Source organism: Nycticebus coucang, chromosome 21 (assembly GCF_027406575.1).
Source record: "Nycticebus coucang isolate mNycCou1 chromosome 21, mNycCou1.pri, whole genome shotgun sequence".
In the NCBI taxonomy this organism is placed as follows: domain Eukaryota; kingdom Metazoa; phylum Chordata; class Mammalia; order Primates; family Lorisidae; genus Nycticebus; species Nycticebus coucang.
Window position 1 is genome coordinate 37,346,606 of NC_069800.1, and position 9,654 is coordinate 37,356,259.

Here is a 9,654-nt window from a genome sequence, read left to right on the forward strand (position 1 = left end):
GTAAACACCTTTGTTCACTTTTCTATATTTTTAAATGTTTTATATTTAGGGTTCTCAACTCAGGATAAAGTTCCAGAAGTGGAATCATTGGGTAAAGCCTTCACAAACATTGATGAGTCTGGATCCATACTATTAAATGGATTCCAAAAAGGGCCATCTACTCTATTGCATCATCTTCTTTCATAGGTACTTCCTATGTACGTCTTCTCTTCAGATAAATTAAAAGCAGAAAAGAGAATTGAGGAGTGACTGTGCCCAAATGTGAAAAGTTCTTTTGTTCATCTTTCCCAATTTTCTGGACGCTTCCACTGGATTCATTATATCTTGCCACTGGTTCTTTCTTTTTCCCAGGGAAAAGACATCATTTAAAAGTACCTGTGGAAGTCACCCAAGTGTTCTGCATCGATATAATCATCTAAGTTCAGGGTCAAGTCTGCCACTTGCTGTGTGCCATATTCCTAGAAAAATAAAAATAGAAAATGAGGGACTGGGATATTTCTGGGTTAATCAGTAGGTGGCCTGGGTGAAAGCAACAATTGAATATCGAACCTAAAGAAATACATTTAAAAAAAAAAGAAAAAGAAGTACATATATCCACAAAGATATATATATATGTGTGTGTGTGTGTGTATACACACTATTTATAATATATGAAAGACCCTTTTAACGCTTGGGGAATTCTCTGATTTAGGAATATTGCCTTTCCAAAGCAGAGACCAAAAAACTTACTTCCCAGGATCCCTCACAGCTCAGGCATAGGAGTAATTAAGGTGTTAAATGGATGCATCAGCTTTGACACTGAGAAGCAGGCCAGCAAGAGCCAGCCATCTTGCTAATGAGGTCTACAGCGAGGCCACAGGGGTCACAGTATCAATGGCTGAAGAGAAAGGGGCACCAGAGCGGCCAGTGTTGGACAGTATCAGCCAGTACCTAATATCTGGCAGAGGTGGCAGCAGCAGTGGTTTCTACATCATGATTTAAGACACTACTCCTGGAAGCCCAGCTTTGAACTTCTTTCAGTGAGCTAACTTGGTTCTTTTTTTTTTTTTTTTTTAAGGCTAGTCAAGTACAGAAGTGAAAAGGAGCCGAAAACAAGGAGTTCAATCTGCAACTGAGTGTGAACAATCAAGTGAGATAACGATCTTCAAACCAGCCTATCCTGGTTCCTTTAATAAACACTTTCTGCTTAACCTACCTGAAGGGATTCTGTTGTTTGCAACCAAGCACTCTCTGACTTAAGATCTAAATGTTCATCAAAAGGGAAATGGATAAATTATAGTATTATGGAATACTACATAGTAGTTAAAATAAATAATATATGTCATACAAATATATCTTTGTATATTCCCATTTCAAGACCTCCAAGACACAGTAAAAAGTGAAAGGAAGTGAGATGCAGTAGAATACATGCAGCAAGCTGCTCTTCAACCAAGTCAAAACTTAACCAAAACAAAGTCCCTGCCCTCCTCGCACTTATAGTCCACTGGCAGAATACAGATATTAAAGCAAAGCACAAATAATCACAAGCTGTGGTAAGTACCAGTAAGGAAAATAAAACGATGGACTAGAGAGGCATAATTTAGATTTTTCTGGCAGCTGGGGGTGGGTAGACAGAACTGAACTTTTTGAAGATGTAAAAATGAGAGGGTGTTAGCCAGGTTGAAGGAATGGCAGAGTGTATGTGTGGTGGCAGGCAGTGGAGGGAAGAAGCCTTCCAGCACAGTAAACATAAAATGCAAAGGCTCCAAAGCAGCAAAGAACTTGGCTTACTCAAGGAATCAAAGTAACCCACTGGATCTATACTATTTTCTCCTATTGTCACCTTATGGGTTCATCTTAATTTACTTAACCATTCCCCTGTTGACAGAAAGTCCTTCCTTATTACCAGGTAGTAAACACCTTTGTTCACTTTTCTATATTTTTAAATGTTTTATATTTAGGGTTCTCAACTCAGAATAAAGTTCCAGAAGTGGAATCATTGGGTAAAGCCTTCACAAACATTGATGAGTCTGGATCCATACTATTAAATGGATTCCAAAAAGGGCCATCCTAATCCCTACTCTCAGCAGCAGAGTCCTGCGTGTCTCAGAGACTCACCAGCACGTTGATGATCATGCTGCTCTCCACGGTGACAGCTTTCACAAGGAGCTTTCTGGACCCATCCTTAGACTCATACCGGAGGACATAGAGGTCTTTATTGTTGTTCCATCCAGCTGGCAGCAGTTCTGATTTCTTATCATCGGGACGTGGCTAAGAAGACACCAGAGATGAGAGGAGAAAGATCATATCCTCAGAACACAGAGCTGTAAGCACCCTAACGATAATCTAATCCCACCATCTCACTTCACAGATGAGGACACAGACGTCAAGAGAAGTGACTTGTCTAAGATCATACAGCAAGCTAGAGGTCTGGAACCAAGATCTCTGGGTATGTGTTCTCCTGCTCTCTTCCTCCTGTCTGGTGCCTTTGTGACACTGCACTGAAACTTGTGAAGAACCTGTAGCCTTTGTTTAAAAATCATCTCCTCTTTATCCCACCACTGAGAATAAGGCAAATCATCTCAAAGGACATTATAAAATTCTAAATCCGTGTTTTTCCAAGTTTAGACCTTGGGCCATCTGCAATAAGATCAGCAAAGTGTTGACTCTGCAGTAGTTTAACAAAAATTATAGGGTGGGCAAGGTGGCTCACACCTATAATCCTAACACTCTGGGAGGATTATACACACAAGTTCCAGACCAGCCTAAGCCAGAGCGAGACCTCGTCTCTAAAAATAGCTGGGTGTTGTGGCGGAAGCTGAGGCAAAGAATCGCTTGAACCCAAGAGTTTGAGGTTGCTGTGAGCTATAACACCACGGTATGACACCATGGCACTCTACTGAGGGTCAACTGGTCAAGGTCAAGGTCAACGTGTTTTCCAAAGAAGTACCAATTTATGTTCCCATTGTTCCTCCTGTTGTTCAACAGAGCTCCTGTTGTTGTTCCTCACAGTCAGCAAGGTTGTTATTGCCCAACTTCTTAATGCTTGCCAACCTAGTGGGCATAAAATGAATCTTACTGTGACTTGTGATGTCTTCTTTTCTTTTTTAATAATCTCAAGACTTTCCTTTACACACTAAAGTTTGAGACATAGTTCTTATTTTAAGATTTATTATTTATAATATTAATTAATATTAAATAATATATTATTTAATATTATTATAAACAGTTCTTATAATAAAAATGAATATGGTGATTTTTAGGTGGGAAAGAGCTCTTAAACAAGACCCACAAAAGAAAAAAAATGCTGCCTTTGAAACTGTTCATAATTTCTGCCAGTCTTTAGACTTTATTTTTATTTTTTTAGAGATGGGGTCTTGTTATATTGCCCAAGCCGGTCTCGAATCCTGGCCTCAAGCAATCCTCCCACTTCAGCCTCTCACATAGCTGGGACTATGGTTGTGAGCCACTGTGCCTGATGGTGAGACTGTTCATAATTTAAAGCTTTTACTGAACAAAGTTAACAGGCAGCCACAGACTAGTAATATTTGCCATGGCTACAAATGAAAAGAATAACTTGTACACAAAGACCTGGAAAATGAACAATAAAAATTGAGGACACTCAAAACTGGTAAAAGATACACACAATGAAAAGAGTGGCAGTAAATAAAAGGTTATTCAATTTCACTAGCAATCAGAGATGCACAGGTTGAAATGATGAGACACCAGATTACACCCATTTGACTGGTATTAGCCATTTTTCTATTTTTTGCCCTATGTCTGTATGGGTGTGGGGAGAATGGAACCTCCCAGGCACTGCTGGTGAGCATTTAAACTCATAAAGCCCTGCTGGAGAGCAATCTGGTAGTGTTTAGTACAATTAAGTTAGCTAATACCCTATGACCCCAAATCCCTTACTCTTGGAAAAAACCCTGAGCACAGATATAGTGGGGATGTCGAAAGGGTTCTTCATCATCACCTTGGCTAGGGCAGCCAAAATAGGTTAAGTAAAACACAAAAGATGCTTACAGTGGAATCCTATATGGTAGTCAGAAAGAACAGACTTGGTCTAAATGTAACAATATATATGAAATAAAAAGTATGATTTAAAGAAAAGATCAGGAAAAAAATGAGGCTTTACAGCCCAGCACCATTTATGTAAAATTTTAAAAAGCCCACAGAAATACTACGTATTTTTTCATAGATGTCTATTTGCATCATTCAACATGGGGCAGATGACTGGGATGATCTGTATTCATGAGAATATGGTGGAAGGTGACCAGAGATGAAGAACAATGGTGAAAAACGCAGGTCCAGCAAAGCAGGACTTCACACACACCAAGAACTACGGGAGACTATGAATTGAGAATTGTTGGTCTCTGCTCTATGGTGATCCCTGGTGCTCAGGAATTCACTGGGGAAGGCAGTCCCAAATAAAATCCATGATGTCACAACTGGCATGGCTTAAAAAACCTGGCTGGATGACAGTAAAATTCACAGGCCTGAAGCAGAGAAATGTGAGTGCTAAAAAAACAAAAGTGAAACTAATGGAACCATTGTTGAAATGGGAAAGAGAAACTATTCCCTCACTCTAAACTGGGTAAATTTCCTGTAAATATGTTTAGTGTTACAGATTCAGCTTTACCTTGGAAGCTAGGAATTTGAGGATATGCCTTATCCTCGTTCTCTCAAAGGCCTTTTAATTTATATTATAGCTTCTATGTACAGCATTCAATCTACCAGAGTTCTCTCTTGGAATACAGATAATGTGATCTGCTCACCACCCCATTGCCTTTGGCTCCCAAAGTAAGGGAAAATCCCTGAGGTCAGATGAGGCTGCTATCTCTCACTGCAGTGGAACTGATGTTCCCAAAAAGCAGAGGTGGGACTGAGAGGCCCACTGACAAGGCCCAGTGGTATCAGGGCCAAACATGGCATTCAACAGCACTTTGGACCCTGACACCAAATTATCACGCCTCCCAGAAAGCTACAGTTGGAAAGTAGCCAAAGAACATGGCTGTGTAGTTTAACTCCTTCTGATGAAAAATCCAAGGCCTAAGAGGGACTGAGAACTGCCCCAAGGTCACAGCATGTCTGGGTTTGCAATTCAAAACTCACGGATGCTCAGGCTATGGCTAGTGAAGATTTTCCCCCCAGGTCCACCAGACTGACATCAAGACATTAAATATAATTGTCTTCTTAGGCAAAATCCTGGGGCCAGAAACATTAATGGCGATGAGTTCACTCCAAGGCTTCTGGGTTAAAATGCACCCACAGAAACACAAACTGATCATTTCAGACATTTTCTCTCTTTTATCACAATCCCTAGATTTCCTATAACAAAACTCAAAATTTTCTAACTTATGTCTATGGTCATCTCTATTCTCTTGCCACCTATACCACTCCACACAGTGGTAAAGCTCTTATGAGGAGTGGTGCTGGTGCTAAAAAAGAAATACAAATTCGAATCCTGGGGTTTCATTGAAACAAATGGCCATGTTGTTCTTCTAATCAAGTTTTACGTACACAATTCCCCTTTACCAGAAGACAAAGAGGACAAAACCAAATATAAAGCAGACAATCTACCTTTCTATTTAACTTTTGTATTATATAGTCAAGTACACACTCTTTGGACCTTCCTCACCTTCTTATCACTCCCAGAAGGGTGTGAGGGTATACAGGAGATAGAAGGCAACACAAACACCTCTAAGCTTGGCAAACACTACTGTCTCAGCTGAGTCTGCTGGCTCCAGACTAGAAAATTAAACCTTCTCTTAAATACACCAGCAGGAAAGATGCCTCTCCAAACAGCTTCTACTCTGAATAAAAGTAGACTCAGCAGAAGTGAGAGAAGGACAAGTGTAACCTGAGTCCCAAGGGCTAAAGGAGAAAAGGCAGAGAGAAAAAAATACACTACACTCCGGTTTGCAATCCAAATACTCATCCCCTCAAGAGGCGTGCAAGATTTTGTCCTGAGATGGACAGAGACGTACACAATGCTTTCCAAAACTCCCATTTCCACGGCTCCTTGGCCTCCCCAAAGATGTCTGGAACTAGCACCTGTTTTTGGTCTGCAGGGGCTCAACACAGGTGCTCAATAGTATAGAATTAGATGGACCCTTAGGAACTGGTCGAGAACCTTTGTGTTTTGAAAAACCCGCATTAAGGAGATCATATTCTTTTTACACATCACCTGAAAACTTGGGGCCTCAAGTATATGGCAAGGGGATGAACCCAGCTGGAAGGAGGCACCAACCTATGTGAACTGATGTTCTTAAACTGTCAGGATGAATGATGGGACAAGCAGTGGGAGCAGCTCTGCAGTGTTGATATGTGTTTGTGGAATCACAAAAGGAGAAGTGTGTCAGGCAGGTCCTCTGGAACAGGTTCCTGGGACTCGGGACAAAGGGTAAAGGGATTCTGACAGCACGGCAGGGCAGAAGCAGCTAGCTGGGAGTATACAAGGCAAGTGAAGTACAGAGAGGGGCAGAGAGCAGGGCGGGCCTGTTTCATCTGAAGGAAAGAGCAAAAGGCAGGGGGAACTAAGCCTCACTCCTCTTTCCAACCCACTGTTCCCAGCATCATCTTACACATCAGCCTTCTGGGAGAACTTTCTAGGAAGAGTTCAAATAAAATGACTGGGGCAGATGAAGGGCTGTTCGAGATTAGAAAGCCAGAGTGGGGCAAGTGGAGAGACACAAGATTTCTTTTGGGAGGTCTATGCACTGAGATAGGGGCCTGATACTTGTGAGTGGGGGAAGGGGGGGTTGTCTCTACCTTGTCCCAACATCTAAAATTCTGAAAGGCAAGGTAAGTGGAATAAAGTGCAGTGTCAACAGAAGGGCCAGAGACAGATACATTTGGGAGGAAGAAACGGTTTCTGCTGGGGGGTGGGGGCGCTGTGAGAAACACTAACCCTTCTTTTCCAGCCTTGTCTCTAATCCTAGAGCCTATGTGAAGGATAAAGTGTATGTGTGTCTGGAGGTGAGAATGGGGGTGCTGAATGTGTACCTGGGGTCCCAGTGAAATATTTGAGGTCTGAATAAAAAGAACCAGAAATCCATGACAGTTCTTGTATTCTGATTCCTGATGACAAGGGTGAAGTGTGAGAGGGGCACAGTGGTCTTCGTCCTTAATTCTAAGAGCAGAGAAGAATGGGACAGCATGGATGGGGGGATACCGACCCAAGTGCTTGGAATATACAAAGTGTTTGAGGAGATGTCCCCAAAGCTAAGCCAGAGAAGAATATTAATAAGACTCTGATGTACATCTGAGAAGCTAAAAAAGGATTAAAGGATTGGGTGGGGTATTGAGAACTGAAGCAGTTAGAAATGAGCAGAAGGTTAAAATCTTCTGCAAGATGCAAGAGATGGGTGGTTTGCTTCCCAGAGCTGGTCTTGGTTCTGAGAGTGGGAGGACCAGTGACACTGAGGGGCAAGCATGAAGTACAGAGTGCCCAAGTGTGTGTATGTGGAGAGCATGGTTGAGAGGACATTTTGTCTAATGGTGTATATGGGAAATGAAGGGGCAATAAGTGGGTGAAACCCAATTCTCTCAGGAGGCTGATGTATAATGATTGGAGGAGGGGTGGGGAAGGTTATAGGAAGGGTACAGGGAAGATGGGGGAATTAGAGAAAAGAATTAATAGGGTGGGTTGGACTGAGCAGTTCTGCGGTCCTCTGGGGATGACAAGGTCCCCAGTTGTAAGAAGCAGAACCTGGCGATGTGGGTGCAGGAAGAGCTGACCCTGTAGGGACAGCTATGGGGAGAAAATCTTTTTTGACATTTACACTCGGGGCATATATGTGTAGGGAGTGATTGTTTCCCTGAGTCGGAACTGGGGATGACAGTGGTGAGTAGGCTGGCTACATTGGGCCCTTCAGCAAAGGGTGAAGGATGTGTGAGTTCGCTGGGCCCATGCTAAGGGGTGAGGAAAGGGTCCTAAACTGGGGCAGGATAGGTCAACACTCACCTCCATACCCATGCTTGGATTCAGATGTGTGGTGAATTTGTTAGCCCCTTCAACCTCAACCCAAGCGGTGTGGTAAGGGTTTAGAAGGGGTCAGGTGAGTGAAGAATGCTCTGGAGAGCTAAACCCCTGTCTCAGTGCCAAGTCCTCATAATCCTGGCCTAAGAAAACTACCAGGTTTTAAATACACCAGCAGGAAAGAGTCTGTTAAAAACAGAAGCAAGTTTCTGTCCACGGGTTTACAAACCATGTTGTGTCAGCTGTGCTGTGAGGAGCTCTGGGCTGTGCTGTGCTGGGGCAGTTGAGCATCCCAGATCTGCAAAGTATACCAATGTTGTCCCGAGCCCCGTACTTGGGGAGGGGGTAAAGGCACACTCTCTGGACCAGGCTTTCGGTCCTCCAGTTTGGGCAGAAGACAGCATCCCCCCTTCCCACTGGCTGGCTCCGTGGCGTACCTGGTCACTGGCACCCAAGCTGTAGTAGCCGTGTGTCACCACTTCCCAGTGCAAGAAGCAGACGAGCGCGTCCTGCGTGCAGGTGATGGCCGGCGCTGCCGATGCGAACAGTACTTCCAGGCCCGCCATGAGTAGTGCCTGAGGCTCCTGCGTGCGAAGGAAGGCGGGGTGAGTGCAGTGAGCCGGCTCAGCTCTCCGAATGGCGGTAACTCCGTTCCGCTCTTCCGTAGGCTCTGGCCTGGCCTACACCTGCAGCCAAAATGGAGATTCCCGGGGGCTGGGGGGCGGGACGGGGGGGTGGAGAGGGACGGCCTCCGGAAGTAGCTCTGAGCGCCGGCGTATCTGTGCGAGGCACGCCGGGCTGGAAACGCGAGCGCGACACTTAAAGGTTCCGCTAGGGAGCGCTCGCGGGGAGCGCGGCCTTTCAAAGCCGGACTCCGCGTCTTCCCGGCTGCTGCTGGTTCCCAGAGAGGCCACCTTGTTGCGAGCCGCAGAGTTCCCACAGAAAAATGGGATGTGGTAGACAGGGGAAGAGGCCAGGAAATATGCACGTAGTATTCACGATTTATGTGCCTCGTTTTACAGATGAGGAAACCCAGGTACAGAGGGATAATTTGGCCAAGATGACAGCCGGAGAGTGGTGGAGAGGGTATGGGAAGTTGGCAGATTGTCTCCTAGGATAACATTCATTAAGTGCTGATTGCCGAAACCTTTATATCACCCTGTCAATAACTCCACGAAGCATGTTCTGTTTTCATCCTCATTTTACAGATGACAAAACGGCTTACAGAGTCGAAGCCACTTCTCCAAGAAGACACAATTGCTGATGCACTACCAAATTTCAACCATTTATTTGTCTACCCACTTTATGATCTTTACCACATATAATTTCTTCACCACGTTTCTTGAAATCCAATTATTGTTGTTTTTAACTCAAATAAATTTAGTTTTTCTGTCCCAGTCAGACACTGGCATCTCTCCCTTGGATGTCTGACAGCATCTGAACTGTTCCACTCCATAGTCTCCCTACAGAACCAGAGAGATTCTGTAGGACACTAGTCAGACTGTGTCCCTCTGCTCAAAACCTAGTAGGGTTCCCATCATGCTCAATGGAAAAGTACAGTCCTCCCTGTGGTCTGCAGGAAACCCTTACCCCAGCACCCCCACCAGTCCAGTACCTGGCTGACAACGTCTTTCAAATTAATCTGAGGCTACAATTTTTAGGTTACATTGTTCTCACTTGACAACGTC

The 9,654-nt window shown here is 44.0% G+C and overlaps 1 protein-coding gene across 3 annotated transcripts in view; it reads right to left on the bottom strand.

Annotated features, from left to right (window-relative positions):
• The window catches only part of PSMF1 (proteasome inhibitor subunit 1), a 43,010-nt gene extending 34,312 nt beyond the window's left edge, over positions 1-8,698 (bottom strand). For 2 of the 3 annotated variants that reach the window (XM_053573781.1, XM_053573780.1), the window contains exons 1-3: positions 8,404-8,685; positions 2,098-2,250; positions 376-458 (exon numbers count right to left, since the gene is read on the bottom strand). In XM_053573781.1, the coding sequence (XP_053429756.1) occupies positions 376-458; positions 2,098-2,250; positions 8,404-8,532 (365 nt within the window). In that variant the 5' untranslated portion in view covers positions 8,533-8,685. Of the gene's footprint in view, positions 1-375; positions 459-2,097; positions 2,251-8,403 lie in introns of all 3 variants that reach the window. The other variant, XM_053573779.1, reaches the window with a different exon arrangement.
• Positions 8,699-9,654: the final 956 nt, after the last annotated feature.